The sequence below is a fragment of the Alligator mississippiensis genome, chromosome 1 (assembly GCF_030867095.1).
Source record: "Alligator mississippiensis isolate rAllMis1 chromosome 1, rAllMis1, whole genome shotgun sequence".
Taxonomy (NCBI): domain Eukaryota; kingdom Metazoa; phylum Chordata; order Crocodylia; family Alligatoridae; genus Alligator; species Alligator mississippiensis.
This window is the reverse complement of record NC_081824.1, coordinates 241143750-241161508: the sequence shown is the minus strand read 5'-3', so window position 1 is coordinate 241161508 and position 17759 is coordinate 241143750. Positions and strand designations below refer to the sequence as shown.

Below are 17759 nucleotides of genomic sequence, written 5' to 3'. Positions count from 1 at the left end.
CAGTTTCAATAAACTGATTTAAGAAAAAAACAACAACATTTTAATGGAAGTCAGTGAATACTGTGCATGGCAATAAGGATCTGAGATTCAGGGCAGAAAGCTGAGTACACGCACTGATACCTCCAGATGCAAAAGGTCATGGATCTAAACCTTTGTTTCTCTATACAGCTACCCTATTTGTCTTGCCATCAATAGACTGGGTGACAATTTGGCAGTCTTCTGATTATCTGGGGAGCTTTTTTCTATATGTATGAAATCCAGGACGACATATTTTGTAGGGCCGTGCGAAATGGCAGCATTCCGGTTTGACCAACATTTCGGCGGAACAGCGTTCCGTTTTGACTTTTGTTTCGATTTGAAACAGCTGTTCCGTTCCATCAAAACAGGGTTAAAACAGCAAAACCATTTTGACATTTCACCCATATTATATAATGGGGAAGGTCAAAACAGCCTATAACTTTGTCATTTCTGGCCTGATTTGGATGAAACTTGCAGGAAGTTCTGAGGGCATGAAGCCTGCCATGTTCCAAAGAGATAGGTGCAGGGAGTTCAGAGAAACTGCACCCCAAAATATTGAAAGCAAAACTTGTGTCACGTGTATGTGTTAAGCCACAACAGGGTCAAAACTGCAGGCATGCTAGCCCCTGCTGAGGCCACAAAGCCTGCCACGTTTCAAGGAGATAGGTGCAGAGCTTTGAGGGGAACTGCACCTCAAGTTGCAGACAAGCAAAACTTGTGACATGGGTGACACTGTGTGTGTTAATGCACAGCAGGGTGAAATCTGCAGGCTTGCTAGCCCCTGCTGAGACCACGAAGCCTGCCAGCTGTCAAGGAGATAGGTGCAGGGGTTCTTGGGCCCTGCACCTCTAGCTGCTGACAGGCAAAACTTGTGTCATGGGTGCTTGTGCAACTGTGTCTGTCTTGAGGCATGGACTGGGGGGGGAGAGGGACAGGACAGGACACACAACTACTCTAGGCCTGGCTGCTAGGCCCTGTTGCGGCCACAAAGCCTGCCAGCTGTTAAGATGGGTGCAGGGGGGTTCTGGGGCCCTGCACCCCTAGCTGCTGACAGGCAAAACTCATGACATGGGTGCTTGTGCAACTGCTGCCTCTCATCAGGCAGCAGGACTGAAGATCCCCCATCACTTGCCACCACAGATGAGCCAGCAGTGCGATGCTGTAGCCAGTAGGGCCAACAATACCCTGGCATGCATCAGTTGATGCATCTCCAGCAAAACCATTGCAAAGAAGTGATTCTCCTGCTCTACTTGGCTTTACTTGGCATTGGTGAGATCGCAGCTACAGTACTGTGTCCAGTTCTGGGCTCCGCACTTTAACAAGAACCTGGTAAAGCTTGAGAGAATTCAGAGAAAGGCAAGCCATATGAGGAAAGGCTGAGGGACCTTGGACTCTTCAGGCTGAAAAAGAGAAGGCCGAGAGGGGACTTGGTAGCAGCTTACCGCTACATCAGAAGTGTACATCTAGGGCTCGGTGAACAACTGTTCACCAGGGCACCTTTGGAGAAAAATAGGAATAATGGTCATAGACTGGACACCCTAGTTGTAAAAGGGTAAAACACTATAGATTGTACAGAAAGGACAGGTCGGGGAAGAAAGGGGGGGGGGGGGGGGTTGCACTTTATGTCAGTGAGCAATATACATCAACCCTCATCAAGACAGAATCCGAGGCTGAGGAAGTAGAAGGATTGTGGGTTAGGCTACATGGGGGGCAAGGAGAAAGGGATTTGGTGGTAGGGGTCTGTTACAGACCCCCACACCAAGGGGAAGAAATAGATGCGGGGCTCCTGAGGCAACTCTCGGAGACCATAAAAGCTAAAGAGGCGGTAGTCATGGGGGACCTAAACTACCCGGACATCTGCTGGGAGACGCAGACAGCAAGGTCCCATCGCTCACGCAGGTTTCTAACTTGTGTACAGGACCTCCACCTGACACAGGAGGTGTATGGTCCCACTAGGGGGAATGCCATACTGGATCTGGTATTGGCAACGGGAGATGACATGATAGGGGACCTCCAAATCGGTAGCTATCTGGGAGACAGTGATCACCTTATGATAGAATTCAACATAAGACGGCGAGTGGGTAAGGTAACTAGTAGGGTGAAAGTGCTAGACTTTAGGAAAGCTGATCTCATTACACTCAGGCGATTAGTCAAGGAAGCACTGCAGAGTAGGAGTTTTGATGGGATGGGTGCCCAAGAAGGGTGGCTGTGCCTAAAGGAAACGATCCTTTGGGCACAAAGCAAGACGATCCCCGAGCGAGGCAAAAGAGGGAAAGGGGCCAGGAGGCTTCCATGGCTGACCAGAGAAATCCAGGGCAGCCTAAGGGCCAAAAGGGGAGCACATAAAAAGTGGAAACAGGGTGAGATCACTAAAGATGAATATACCTCCTCTGCTCGTGCTTGTAGGGAGGCAGTTAGGTGGGCCAAAGCTACCATGGAGCTGAGGATGGCAACCCAAGTAAAGGACAACAAGGAATTGTTTTTTAGATATATTGGGAGTAAAAGGAAGGCCCAGGGAGGAATAGGACCCCTGCTAAATGGGCAGAAGCAATTGGTGACAGATAGAGGGGACAAGGCTGAACTCCTCAACGAGTTCTTTGCCTCAGTGTTCCTAAGCGAGGGGCACGACAAGTCTCTCACTGGGGTTGTAGAGAGGCAGCAGCAAGGCGCCAGACTTCCATGCGTAGATCCTGAGGTGGTGCAGAGTCATTTGGAAGAACTGGATGCCTTTAAGACGGCAGGCCCAGATGGGCTCCATCCGAGGGTGCTGAAGGCACTGGCCGACGTCATTGCAGAGCCACTGGCGGGAATATTCGAAAGCTCGTGGCGCACGGGCCAAGTCCCGGAGGACTGGAAAAGGGCTAACGTGGTCCCCATTTTCAAAAAGGGGAGGAAGGAGGACCCGGGCAACTATAGGCCGGTCAGTCTCACCTCCATCCTTGGTAAAGTATTTGAAAAAATTATCAAGGCTCACATTTGTGAGAGCCCGGCAGGGCAAATTATGCTGAGGGGAAACCAGCATGGGTTTGTGGCGGGCAGATCGTGCCTGACCAACCTAGTCTCTTTCTATGACCAGGTTACGAAACGCCTGGACACAGGAGGAGGGGTGGATGTTGTATACCTGGACTTCAGGAAGGCCTTCGATACGGTATCCCACCCCATACTGGTGAACAAATTAAGAGGCTGTGATGTGGATGACTGCACAGTTCGGTGGGTGGCGAATTGGCTAGAGGGTCGCACCCAAAGAGTCGTGGTAGATGGGTCGGTCTCGACCTGGAAGGGTGTGGGCAGTGGGGTCCCGCAGGGTTCGGTCCTTGGACCGATACTCTTTAATGTCTTCATCAGCGACTTGGACGTGGGAGTGAAATGTACTCTGTCCAAGTTTGCAGATGACACAAAGCTATGGGGAGAAGTGGACACGCCGGAGGGCAGGGAACAGCTGCAGGCAGACCTGGATAGGCTGGACAAGTGGGCAGAAAACAACAGGATGCAGTTCAACAAGGAGAAATGCAAAGTGCTGCACCTAGGGAGGAAAAATGTCCAGCACACCTACAGCCTAGGGAATGACCTGCTGGGTGGCACGGAGGTGGAAAGGGATCTTGGAGTCCTAGTGGACTCCAAGTTGAACATGAGCCGGCAGTGTGACGAAGCCATCAGAAAAGCCAATGGCACTTTATCGTGCATCAGCAGATGCATGACGAATAGGTCCAAGGAGGTGATACCTCCCCTCTATCAGGCGTTGGTCAGACCGCAGTTGGAGTACTGCGTGCAATTCTGGGCGTCACGCTTCAAGAAGGATGCGGATAACCTGGAGAGGGTACAGCGAAGGGCAACTCGTATGGTCAAGGGCCTGCAGACCAAGCCCTACGAGGAGAGACTAGAGAAACTGGACCTTTTCAGCCTCCGCAAGAGAAGGTTGAGAGGCGACCTTGTGGCTGCCTATAAGTTCATCACGGGGGCACAGAAGGGAATTGGTGAGGATTTATTCACCAAGGCGCCCCCGGGGGTTACAAGAAACAATGGCCACAAGCTAGCAGAGAGCAGATTTAGACTCGACATTAGGAAGAACTTCTTCACAGTTCGAGTGGCCAAGGTCTGGAACGGGCTCCCAAGGGAGGTGGTGCTCTCCCCTACCCTGGGGGTCTTCAAGAGGAGGTTAAACGAGTATCTAGCTGGGGTCATTTAGACCCAGCACTCTTTCCTGCTTATGCAGGGGGTCGGACTTGATGATCTATTGAGGTCCCTTCCGACCCTAACATCTATGAATCTATGAATCTATAAAGTAGTTTTTCCTAATGTTGAGCCTGAAACGATCTTCCAGGAGTTTGAGACAAGTTTTGCCTGTCAGCAGCTACAGGCACAGGTCCCCAGAACCCTCCTGCACCTATCTCCTTAACAGATGGCAGGCTTCGCGGCCATAGCAGAGCCTAGCAGGCCTGCAGTTTTCACCCCCCCCTGTGCCCCAAGACAGACACAGTCCCAGAAGTACCCATGTCATGAGTTTTGCCTGTCAGCAGCCAGAGGTGCAAGGCCCCAAAACCCCTGCACCGACAGCTGGCAGGCTTCGTGGCCTCAGCAGGGTCTAGCAGGCCTGCAGATTTCACCCTGCTGCACCTTAACATAGTGTCACCCATGTCACGAGTTTTGCTTGTCCACAGCTTGAGGTACAGTTTCCTGCAAAGCCCTGCACCTATCTCCTTGAAACTTGGCAGGCTTTGTGGCCTCAGCAGGGGCTAGCATGCCCGCAGTTTTGACCCTGCTGTGGCTTAACACATACACATGACATGAGTTTTGCTTTCAAGACTTTGGGGTACAGTTTCCCCCAACCCCCCCTGCACCTATCTCCTTGAAACTTGGCAGGCTTCATGCCCTCAGAAGGGGCTACCATTCCTGCAAGTTTCATCCAAATCAGGCCAGAAATGACAAAGTTATCGGTTGTTTCAACTTTCCCCATTATAGCCTATGGGCAAAATGTCAAAACAGCCTTGAAACGGCAAAACATTTCAACTTGCCTTGTTTTGTTTTGACTATATCTGTTTCGTTTCGATTTTGCTGTTTTGACCTCGAAATGAGTCGAAACAGCATTGAAACAAAGCTGGCAGCGAAATTTCGCACAGCCCTAATATATTGTGACAATTCAGAAAGATCTTTTTTTTTTCCTCCCAATGGAAACAAAGTAATGGTTGTGTACAAATGACATAGTACAGAACTCTACTGGGAAACATATGTTTCCGATCTGGACAAATGGATCTGAACCTTTTATATAGGACTTTACACAAACTCACATCCTAAACTTTAGAAAGGGTTGAGGGGAGGGGAAAAAAAATAAATCCTTACCTTGGTAGAATTTACTTCAAGAAGTTCTTCTGTGTAAGTTCCATGCCAGAGCCATAGATAATCTTCACATGCACTTCCTGGCTTCAGACACTGCCTTGCTAAGTCTCTGGTCTGTGCCTGATGTCCTCCACCCATTACATCACCTCACTAAGGTTCCCATTGGGCCAACTGTCTCCAGAGAAGCAGCTCTTGTTTGCAACACTCTTCATTTGGCATAGACTGTCCCTTACTATCTTTTTGTATAGCATCTACCATTGAAGAGTGCCTCATCTTCTTCAAGGCTCATAAACACAACAGAATCAATCAGAAGCAGAGCCTGATGTTTATAGACTACAGATCCAGCCTCCCAGAAACCTGTTTCTTGTTTACTTCTTTGAAGTTTATCTTTGGATGCAGCCCTTTAACAGCAATGAGGAGCAGAACTTAATTTTCTGAGACATCACGAATTTCATGACTGCTAATTTGAGCTGTTTTTAGTTAGTAAGCTTTTCTGTTTTACGCTCTGTGCTCAGAGACAGTAGCATGAAAATGTTACCAGAACAATGCATCGGCTTTAAAAAAGAAATATATCCATATATAAAGGAGACAATACTGAGGACAACCCTACTTTACATCACTTTGCATCTGAATAGCAGCAAGGTCTAAAGACAGTAGAAGTCAAGTTCCTTTCACTCATGTTTTTTTCCCCATGGTTCAAAGTCAATATAAATTAAAAAAAAAAAAATGAAAGTGAAGTTTAAGACCAGCTAAGTAAAGCAAAAGTGTATGGGCAATGGGCCACAAATTTCACAGAGGTTCCTTCTAAAGAGAACTGTGGGAATTTCTCCAAACAGTAGCAGTACACAGTTAAGGAATCCCAAGTACTCTGAACAGGCTATGTCAAGGAAGCTACAGCTGCCACCAGAAGAGGCCCCTCAGCTTATTGATTCCTGCATGCTCCCTGCAATGGAGTTTCTGGATCTAGCTTTTTCACACAAAGGTCTTGTGAGTGTTTACAAAGGGTGTGACATTGGAATGGGGAAAAAAAACCCTATCAGGCAGCTGCAAGCTCTTCCAAAATTAGAGGCAGGATGAAAGGGCTGCAAACTACATACCCTGTCTGTTTTGGATTAGAAAGGTATAAAAAACTCAAGTAACCATGTGACTGGTTCCTTCCCTCATCCTTATTCACTAGGAGCCTCATTCATTCATTTGTTGCTCAGGCTCTAGAGCTGATCTACAAAGCTCCCAAGATTACCACTATGCTTTCAAGTACATGTTAACTAACATGCACTTAGTAGAAAATTCCCATATAGAGCCATTCAAAACTGGGTTTTACAGCTACCAGGTAAAATTGCCCCATGCGTTTGGTGCACAGTCAGACCAAGAACACTTGCAGCACACATACACTCCTTCAGCATTAGGATTCTCCAATAACCCGAAGCAGGCAGGAGAACTGGCTCATGCTGCAGCCCTTCCTTGTCCAACTGGCACTATCTCCCAGAAACAGAGGCAAGGCAGGACAGGTGGAACTCCCACATACACCTCCATTTCTGGGAGGAGGAACAGAGGGACAGACCAAGAAGGGCCACAGCTGCCAGACAGACAGGAGGCACTTTGCCCGGGCAGCACAGGGTTTGTGGTGGCGGCACAGAACTTCCCTGCCCCGCTCTGCTGCACTGGGTCTCACCCAGCAGAGCAGGGAGCCCTGAGCCCACAGCCAACCCCTGCCCCATTCACAAATCTAAGGGTCATGTCCCTCCTATACTCCCGCCAGGAGTGTGTACACCAGTGGGGAGCCAGCCCCTCCCCTGCCCCCTGGAAGAGCTGTCCCACTCCTTGTCCAGGCCTTGCAGCCACACATGGCCCTGGGCCCCAAGCCTCACATACTGCCTGAGCTGGGCCGCAGCCCAAACCCCAGCCCACCCAACTCCCTCTCATTATGGAGGCCTCAATCCCCACCCCCCACCCCGGACTTACCTGTGGGAGCAAATCCCACCCCCAAAAAAAATTAGGAGTGCCAGAAAAGCAGAGACAGAAAAGTATAGAATATCACAGGCCTGTTCTGCTCCCCTGGAATTTGGCAAACTTCACAATTGATTTAAGTAAAAGCACAACTGAGAAAAAAGTCTATTATTAAAGGGCCATCAAGGAATAGGTTTTTGGGTGGTTTTTCCTGTTCTTTTGTAATGAACCCCCCAACTCAGATTCACTGAAGCCCCAGATAAGAGAAATGACAGTTTTCACCCAGGCGCATTTTGTATACTACATGTAAATCTGGAGACTCCAGTCTGCTCTGGCCTGACACAGAAAGTTGCCCAGACAATGTAATGTATTCAAGCCTAAGAAATAATACTCTCTCTTTCAATTCAAAACTGATATAGAATCCAAGCAGAGCCAAGCCACAGAAAATCAAAAAACCTGGGGAATCCAAGCTGAAACCAAGTTCTAGCTTCAGCCATAAAGAAGCACATCTAACATGCGACCTGCTGCTGATCAATTTTATTGTTCTTCCTGCATACCCACCTATTCCTTACAAGGCTGCTCTGCCTCTTTGCCCACAAGACCTAAAGACCTGATTATATTGGACACTGCTTTATTGACAGGCATTAAATGGAAGATTACCAAGAATCCACGTTTTCTTTTTTCCCCATGGAAAAATGCAAATTTTCCCCTTTGAAACAGGAAACCAGACTTCCAGCTTGCAAGGTAGTGTTTGGGGTTAGAGGGAGGGCCACTGGAGGCAGGGGGTGCCATGTGCATGCATGCAACACATCACACAAATACAACCAGGCAGGGTGGTGGGTGCAGCTCCTGCAGCTACCTGCAGGTAAGTTGGGGGTGGGGGGGCAGGGGGTGGAAGAGGAGGGTGGCACAGGTGACACATGGGAAGTCACAAGGCAGATGGAACTCCACACATGCCAGGCCACCCTTACTGCTATGGAGCATTGGGTCCATCCAGGCTGTAGCCTCACACCTTGTAGTGCCAAGATTGAGGTGTGAGGGAGCACATGCTACACCCAGCACCTTTAGGGCAGGTTTGGCGACTGCGGTTGGAGGCACTGCCCAGCTGGGGTGGTGGCACAGGGCTCCTGGAGCTTGGCACCAGCCCTGATGGTCAATGCAGAAGCTTGGCACATGCTGAGGCCAGTCTGGGCCATCAGGGACCAAGCTCTGGCAAGTCCAGACCAACCCTGCACCATCAGGGCAGGGGCCAAACTCCAGAAAGCAGGAGCCTTTCTGGTCCATCCACACACTACCCAAGAGAGAGCAATGCCAGCTACATTTGTGGGGCTGCTGCCAGCTCTCCAGGCAGCTGTTGGGGCAGGCAGGCAAAGTCTGCCTTCCCCAGGGAGGCACCTGATGCAGAAATGACACGCAGCACCACACGGCCGTGGGCCAGAAGGCGCGGGGTCGCCTCGCCACCCTCCGCGGGAGAAGACCCCGCCGGAAACGTGGTTCGGCCCGCAGCGGCCGGGACCCGCGGAGGAGTTCCCCTCACGCAAACGCGGCGCAGCCGGGCCCTTCCGACGGCTTCTTCCACCCCCGCGGGGGAACGACCCGCAACCCACGAGCCGAGACCAGCTGCGCAGCGCCGCGCCCCCGGAACGCCCCCGGCCCCGCAGGTAGAGAGCGGGGTCACGCGACGGCCGGTTTGTGCCGAACGGCGCCACCCCAGGCCCGGCGCCCCGCTCGGGCCGGGCCCACGCCGCACTCACCCCTTCATGGCGCGGCCGCACTGGATGCGCGCAAGGCCTGGCGACGCGGCGGCCTCTTTCTCTTTCTCCTTCTCCTCCTGCTGCTGTTGCTGCTGCCGCCGCTGGGCGCTTGTTGGCTCAGCCTCCTGCTCCCGCTCCACATGGGCCGCAGGCCGCCCGCCCCGCCCCGCCCCGCCGGCGTGACCCCGCGCTGCCCGCTCCAACGCAGGCACGCTCTACGTAACCTCCAGCGGTATTACTATGCTCCCGCGCGATGGCTGGAGGGCTGTATCACATGACCGCAGGATGTAAATCACATGACTCTTGCGCCTGTTACGTGAGTGGGAAGGATTCTCTCGCTTTCCTGGCTTCCGGGAGCGCATGCGCAGGCGGTCCGGAGCGACGGATAAGTTGTTTTGTTGTTGCTGCCGCCACTGCCAAGGCTGGGAGTTTTTGCTGTGTGCTCAGGTGATGTACCCTCCACGCTCGCGGGCCCCTGGGAGGCGGCCGACCTGGCTGCGCCCCCGCGCCTGCGTCACGGGCTCCCGGCCTGGCGGGCGCGTCGTCCTGTTCTGCGGCGGCTGCCCTGTTGAGGAGCGGTGGGGTAGGTCCGCTGCCAGGGAGCGTCGCCTCTCCCGGCTCCTGCCTAGGCTGGTGGCTGTAGGAGGAGCCACGGCCGCGTCGCTCTGGCCTTTCCCGTCCCTGAGGCAGGTCCCGCCTAGAGCGGGTGCGTAGGCGACCGGCGCTCTTCGCTTTCGCGCGGTTGCGAGGACTGGACCTTATGGCCAGAAACTGCTGTAGGTTAGCCGGTAACCAGGTGTCTCATGGACATGCCGCTCCCTGTGCTTCTGACTTGGCACAGCCTCTCCGTTTGAGCCCGTAGGGAGGCTGTTTCCTGAGCCCCTGCCTCCTTCCGCGTTTGTCATTCATTTATCCAAGGCTTGTTAAAGATGGTCATTTAAAAAGGCTCTCCGTCTTTATTGCTTGCAACAAAGCAAGTTAGGGGAGCCTAACAGAGTCAATTTGTTAGGCTCCTCAGTTCAAAGCCACAAGGCCTGTGGCTTTTCAGAAAGATGGTGGATCATAAGGTAACATGCCTACCATTTTGTTTGCTGTGTATGTAATGGCTGTCCTACTAGCAGGGGCGGGCAGTTATTTCAGGCTGAGGGCTGCTTACCAAGTTCTGACAAGCTGTGGAGGGCTGTATTGGTAGCCCCACCCCTTGACAGATGCCTTGCCCCCTGGTTGCCATCTTATGACTGGAAGTCCCACCCCCTAACACCTGACCTTTGCCACCAGAAGACCCTCCCCATGCTCCGAGAAGTATTCCTTTCAGCAAGAGGTTTTGCCATCTCAGAACCAGAAAAATACCAAAGTATAGTTTAAAAAGCAAACATCTACAGCATTCATTAATTTGGTTTAAAAAAATATTGTCCAGATATACATGCGTTTGTGCAGTACACATAGACATGATTGCACAGTAGCTTAAAATGAAGTCTTATGCTTGTATATTGTGGGGGGTGGGGTGCCTCGGGGGTGTGAGGGGATGTAGGGGGGTCTGTGTATATGGCAGTGCGAGGGGGGGTGTGGGTGCATGTGTATGGGACTCAGCCTATGAACACACATACACTCTGCCCATGCCTACACACACATGCACACACTGTGCCCGCCTGCATACATACGTGCAGTCATTCACACACCCCATACTGACACAGTCCCGTGCTCCCCAGTTGGGCGGTGCAGCTGGCAGCTAGGGGGTGCTGGAACAGGGCGGAGGCAGGAAGGGAGAGAAATGGCTGGGAGTGGGCAGGGCTGGGCTTTTCAGTCCTACTGAGGCTCCCCTTGGGTCCTACTGCCTCTGGCTCCTGACAGCTTTGATAAGCTGCTGGGGCAGATAAAATTTAGAAAATTAATATTTTTAGGGGCCCCATGGGCCAGATAAATGGCTTGGTGGGCCATATTTGGCCTGTGGGCTATATTTTGCCCACCCCTGTACTAGCATCATCACTTGACTACATTGCCTTGCAAAAGGAATGGTAGTTGGGATGGTAGTTTGAGAGGGGAAGAGCCAAAATAGTTCTCTCTCTGGCCCATGACTACAAAGTTAAATTGCTTTTGACTTGGAAATACTGAGATTGTTTCCTGATCAGCAGTGTCCACATGACCTGTTGGAGAGGAACAGCATCAAGAAAACCTGACAGCAGACCAGGCTGGAACATCATTCATGCATGGTTCATCCTGAATCACTATGTTTTGAAAAATGTGACTGCTGTTGGTTGGGGGTTGGGTAGACAAAAGAAATTGTAGCAGGTCTTTTGTGTACGCATGTCCACCCCTGTTGCTTGTAGAGAAGGGGACAAGACTGACAAATTTCTTGGCCTGTTTTTCCTACCTAGCATTAGTTAGTGTGTGCATGTGTACTGTGTGATGTGCCAAGGAGGTAGAGTTGGTTCTGTGCCTTATTTCTGCTGCTTCATGGTATAAGGGAGCCTAGACATCCTCTGGAAGCACTGTAAGATGTTTCTATTTGGGTAGGCATTTAGCAAACAAAGCTAAGTTAGGCTGTTGTTGGAGGCAAAGGGGGTTAATTTTAACTTAATATTTTACTTGCTTTTATGTTGTTTTGTTCCCTTACTGTAAGCTACCCCAAGCCTTTCTTGGAAAGTGTGATGTATCAATCAAATAAACAACATAAATCCTGGATCTTTTTTTTTTCCCCCCCTATTTAGGACAAATCCCAATGTCCTACTTCATAACTGCCTAAAGAGGTTGTCTTATCCCCATTGTCCTATTTCTTGTAATATAAGAGACGTTAGTAGAAATAGCTACCTTATCTATACCACTTATTCTTTTTACTCCCATCAAGTCCTTTTATATTGTCTGTAAAGAGATAAGCCTTATCTCTTTAATGTTTCTGTGAGTTCTCGCAGTCTGGTAATCATTTTCATTGCCCAGCTGAATCTTTCTAATTCTACTGTGTTCATTTTGGATGTAGTGGGATCCTACAGTTTTACAGAGCATACTTTTGGTTCCTAGCACAGCAATATTTTTTGTCTTCTTCCCATTTCTTACGTGGACTGGGTTTGTTTGTTTGTGGTGGGTCCATGTTGATGGAAGTCTGTATTGAGCTATACACAATAAGGCCCATGTCTCTTTCCTGAGTTGATACAGTTATTGGAAAGATAAACAAGTAAAGACCATTTCTACAATAAAAGTTTCTCTGCACTTGTCAATGTTGACCTCATCTGCCATCAGACTGCTTATTAACCTAGCTTGTGTTGGGTCACTCCAAGGTGACTCAGCCCTCTGTCTTGACTAAGTGAATAGTTCTGACTTATGCAAAATTTCCAGCTTCACTACTCACTTGCTTTTAAGATGATTAAATATATTAACAATTGTCCTAATACAAAACACTTGTGTGATGATACTTGACTATTTCTTCTTCCTTTATTTGATCTTAGCCACAATGAAACTCCATAGGTGATTGTAGCAAGCCTAGAATTTTGAAATCTCAAGTAGTTAGGAAGTGAAACCCATCAATATTTTTAACCTTTATAAAACTGGTGTTGTCAGTTTTAAATTACTGGCAAACATTTGTGAGAAATGATCTTTAAGATTGAAGGATATTGTTCCTTCAATTAAGAACAGAGACCGATCCAAGTAAATAAATCCTTTGACAGAAATGAAGATTTAAATTACTTTAGACATATCAAAATTAGTTTTTGACCTTTTTTAGACTTAAGGCACTCTTCAGAAAATGCCAGCTCTTAAGTTTTCATTCGTTTCTTGACTGTGGAAAAATAATGGAGCACTTCTATTGCAAAAAAAAAAAAAACCCCTCAAAAGACCACAACAGATCAGAATTTCTTAATGCAATGGATTCCTATTTAAAATCCTTGGGTTTATTTTGTGACTTGTATAGGTGTTTGCACACCTAACAATGCCAGCATTTTGTGACATCAAAGGGATTTTGTAGCACCCAGAGGTGTTATGGTAACCTGGTTGATAACTGTTTCTCAAAAGAAGACACAAGCAGAGACAGGAAAAACCCCTATGCCTTTTAAATGAAGAACATTTATCTTACTACAATCTAATGCTGCTTCTGTTGATTGGTTTCTGCAACATAATAATCTGAGAAACAATCTGGTTTTGGAATGAAGTAATTTCCAAGCAGTGGATTTCTTAAGATTTGTGACATTGTTAAAAATTTTTAGGACTGGGTGGGTGATATGAGATTCACAATTTAAGTAACTTGTTCCAGAGAAGAATGGGGAAGTCTGCACTCATAGTAGGTTGCCCTCCACCAGCACCCCTCCCTGCACTGAAACCTGGTTTCAGCTTCCAGACATCAATGTCATCTTGGTTCCTGTGACAATTTCCTTAGTTGTCAGGTGTTGATCACTGAGTGTATTGGCTTCCCTTCCAGATGGCTTGTATGGAGTTTGGAGACCTGGTTCAGTTCCCCTGGGAGAATGACAGCTTGCTGTGACCCTATACTATAAACAGCAGAACCATTGCCATTGCGAGAACCTACTGTGGCCGCCTTTAAGAAAGCATTTGGATTCTTATCTTGCTAGGATCCTTTGACCTTAGCTGACTTCCTGCCTGTGGGGCAGGGGGCTGGACTTGATGATCTCCTAAGGTCCCTTCCAGCCCTAAGGCCTATGAAATCTTGTCTAACTTCCACATTTATTTACAGTGACATGATCCATTATAGTTCTGCTTCTTCCCCACCCCCCTCTTCCACCCTCCCCCCCCCCCCCCCTTTTCTGAAGGTTTTCTCAATTGGAAAAGGAAATGTAAGTCACCCAATTTACAGGAAGCTTGCTGCAGCAGTGGTTGTCTAATGTGTACTAATCATGGAGCCCTTGCAACACATCCTGAGGGGTGCCTACACAGGGTGATCTGCACATTTCATTAGTCCATTAGGAGAACGGAATCCAACAGAGTGCAAGAGATCTTTGCTGGCACCAGAACAATTTCCTTTGAATATAGCCCTGGCTCAGTCTGATGAGTGAGCTACACTACCTAATACCAGACAAGAACCATCTCAACTGAGGATGCTGACCAAAAAGGCTGAAGGGACTTTCTATATATACATGTGTATACAGGCAGTCCTCGGACTTGCAACATAATTGGTTCCTGAAAACCGGATCTTAAGTCAATGTTGTAACTCAGAACCAATTTTCTCATAAGAAACAATGTTATAAATGGGGGATTGGTTCCTGAACCAAGACCCAATACCCTATTTTCACCAAAAATACCCCAGAATTTTGTACTCAATCAATTATAGATGAGTAACATAGCTACATTAATGTATTTATATTGTAAATAGCAATCATATTGATTTGGAAGGACTTCTTTGAGGTGACTTTGCTAGACTTTTTGAAGGGTTCTTGGCTAGATTCTTCTCAGGAGTCTTGGCTGCAGGTTTTTCTGGAGTCTTGTCCACTTTCTTAAAGAAAGTGTCCAAGGAAGTTTGGACAGATGTTCTCCAGGGAGATGGGCAACACAGAGGACTTGCCGCATCGTGCCAGGAACATCCGATCAATGGTTGTAAAGTTGAAACTGACATCAGAAAATTGAAACAGGGTGTCGATTTATAAATATTGTAAGTGTGAAGCGTTGTAACTTGAAATGTTGCAAGTCGAAGACTGTGTGTGTGATATCACAGATAGATATCTGTGATCGATTGTGATACCCATTAGATAAAGTTTTCTTTCTGCTACAGAGAATCAAGTGAGTTCTGCCAGTTTCAAATGCAGTAAGAGCAATCAATGGCTTCTAAGCTTGCTGGGTATGACCCCAGTAAATTGAATCCTAGCAATGTCAGCTTAATGCTGCAGGATTGCACCAGTCAGTCTTTTGCAAAGTCTGGGCTGGCTGCTTCTGTGTTCTCATCCTGAAGTGAAGAGATTAATAAAATTATGCTTTCTAAGGCTACTGTTTTTAAGGTGGAAAAGACTTCTAAAAATTGTGACTATCCTGGCCAGGGACAACATCCTATCTTGTAGCACACTACTGGCCTGTCACTATTTTATAGTGCAAGTGATAGAATTTAAGTGGTGTACAGTTCTTTTCTGTTAGCTAAGCTAGTGTGAAGGCTTTTAGTTTTAATAGTGCTAAATCACCATACAGACGTTAATTACCTTGACATATTTCATTACCTATTTAAAGCACTGAGGTAGTAAGTATATTGCTGTTTCTCTGCAATTTCTTCACTGCATCAGCAGTGTTCTTTCTGCAGGCTGTTGCCTGGCTCTTCCTGCTCAGCAGTGCTCTCAGAAGCTTTGGCAAAATTAGTTTCTATGTTCAGCAGATCACTGTTGTGCTGTCTGAGTTGCAAGCAGCAGCTGTGTAAAATCACAAAAAGATTCCTGTTGAAATTAATGTATTAAACCTGAATCTTACCAGCTGACCAGTTAAATGTTTTTAACGATTGTCTGCCTCCAGTATCTTTATGTTAATATTGGAAGCACTTGAAGGACTTTTCTGTGAATAGTAAAAGAAACCTCCTTTCCTGATAGTTGAATAAACTGAAACACAGCAAGGGTCTTGGGCATCCTGACTTGCTTATTGCAGCTTTCCTCTTGGCTATTGAGGAGAGACAGAGTGATGACTCATCAAGTCAGGTGACTGTCTCTGCTGTGGGCCTGGAATTTCTTCCCTTTCTGCAGCAGGATTTTTCATCCCTGTGTGCTGAGTGGTAGGGGAAGGTTGGAAAGGACAGTCTTTTACTGTAAACAGTGGGTGTTTAACTCTGGGGGGGGGGCTTCATCTGAACTGTGGATTTTTTTTCTGTGCTCTGCCACAAAGCAAGGTAAGACACTTTCTGCATTTATAGCATTATGGCCAGTCTTCAGGCCTTCACTCCCTGATATTGAAAGGCATCTTTGACTTCTTTTTTTCCTGAGAGTTGTTTTTCTTGATCTGGAGCTTACATTTCAGAGGTCCTTGGAGCTTGTGATGAGGAATCGGGTCTCTACACTAAGAGTCAAAAAAGTAATTGTGATGGAACATCAGTGAGTGTGTGTGTGTGTGTGTGTGTGTGTGTGTGTGTGTTAATATCAGAATGCCTTGAGGGAGAGGGAGAATCAACTCTAAAACCAAATTAATTTGCTGTAAGAAGTAGAGGTAAAAAAACTAATAGACTTGTGGCCTGGCTTATTCAGTTATCTGTGGATCCATTTATAAAACACTGAATTATTTGTGGAGGGCTGAGGCAACCTACAGCTTGTTTTAACCATCTCATTCTGAAGCTAGATCTGTTTTGGCAGAATACAGTCATGTTCAGACTAGAAACTCCCTTGGAAGCATCTTTGAAGTGGTGGGTTTTTGGTGTTTTGTTTTTGGTTGTTTGTTACAAATATAACATAGGGAACTAATGCTTGCTAGCATCTTCCATTCTATCCAACTTGTCTGCTCACGTTTGGGGAGTAAAAGTAAAATAACTTTCATTTGTAGGCAGTTGAATGAACATTTTTGTAACACTAGGTTGAATGTAGTAACGAACTTCATGAGGCTAGAAAATCTTGGCAGAATCGTAAAGTTGCTTGCTGTATTAATATGAAGCTAATCCTAGCTGGTAGTCAGTAGTTTGTGGTGGCTAACCATGATCTCGACATCTGTCAGTCAGCATTACATGTGCTGATATCAGTGGATCCTAGGGAGGTGGCAGTTTATTAGTCTCAAGCATGAAAGACCCTAAACACAGTATAAGATGAGACAAGATCCTTATGCTTGGGATTTAGTAACCAGGAATGGACATGTAACCAACATGAGGGCACCAAACAGACATGTTGCAGAGCTGCACACTAGGAAATGTCTTAATGTATCTAGCACTTCCAAGAATGAGCCTTTTGAAGAGGTGTCAATGTTGAGGTGGCTTTGGTAGCAGAGGCATAGTTTGGACCTGGGTACAGCATGGTATGGAGGCTTTCCTAGACCCAAGGTCTGCATGAGGTAAGATTGTAGAGGGAAGAGTGAGATGGCAGGCAGTGAGGCCTTGGTAAATCAGAGTTGCTTTGTGCACAGAGGTTAGGATTTGGAACTTGAAACTTCCCTTGACTTCTCCAGCAATTTAATGGAGGAATTCTACCATGCTTGATGTGGAGAGAGTGGTGGATAAGGAATGTAGCTAGGAACACTACAGATAAAGCACAGCAAAGTAGAGTGGGAACAGCAGGTTGGGGAGAAAAGTGAAGCCTGCAAGTCAGAATATATGTCTTCATCTGTCCTTAAAAAAAATTATGTTCAGGTGTGCTCCTTTACCACGTGTGGTTTTTTGGGGGTTTTTTTTTGGTTTTTGTTTTTGGTGGGTTTTTTTTTTTTCAGTCTTGGGAGCTTTTCCCAAAGATGAGTTAAGCCACTTTTGTTGTTTGGCACTGGCTGCTATGTTTTCAGTAGTTTCTTGGGTGTGGGCCCCTGTCTGAGTTTGTACCAGTATTCTATGCTCTGCTGCAAGTCCTGTCATGCCTTTGCTGACCTGGTTGGGAGTGAGGCTTTATTTCTTTACATATTGTGGTCCATCTTTTCTGGCAGCTAAATGATTATGAGTATGACTAGCTTGGTCTGCATTAAAATTGCCCCAGTCCTTGCGTCAACATGTTTTCTTATAAGGTCTAGGTAGATAGTGCCTAATTCTGCAGAAACATTGGCCTTGGAGGTTCCATGGGCAAAATCCTGCAATATTGTAAGCATTCTAGGTCTAGCTGCTTTTTTGATGTG

The 17759-nt window shown here is 47.5% G+C and overlaps 2 protein-coding genes across 5 annotated transcripts in view; one reads left to right on the top strand and one right to left on the bottom strand.

Annotated features, from left to right (window-relative positions):
• NAA50 (N-alpha-acetyltransferase 50, NatE catalytic subunit) overlaps window positions 1-9265 on the bottom strand; it is a 43448-nt gene extending 34183 nt beyond the window's left edge. Inside the window, exon 1 of one of the 2 annotated variants that reach the window (XM_014594432.3) lies at window positions 9054-9265. In XM_014594432.3, the coding sequence (XP_014449918.1) occupies window positions 9054-9061 (8 nt within the window). In that variant the 5' untranslated portion in view covers window positions 9062-9265. The remainder of the gene's footprint in view (window positions 1-9053) is intronic. The other variant, XM_014594433.3, reaches the window with a different exon arrangement.
• Window positions 9266-9360: 95 nt separating this feature from the next.
• ATP6V1A (ATPase H+ transporting V1 subunit A) overlaps window positions 9361-17759 on the top strand; it is a 35287-nt gene continuing 26888 nt past the window's right edge. Inside the window, exon 1 of one of the 3 annotated variants that reach the window (XM_019496179.2) lies at window positions 9361-9500. The gene's annotated coding sequence lies outside the window, so the exon portion shown is untranslated. Of the gene's footprint in view, window positions 9501-15746; window positions 15853-17759 lie in introns of those variants that run through there. The other 2 variants (XM_006269380.4, XM_019496178.2) reach the window with 2 other exon arrangements.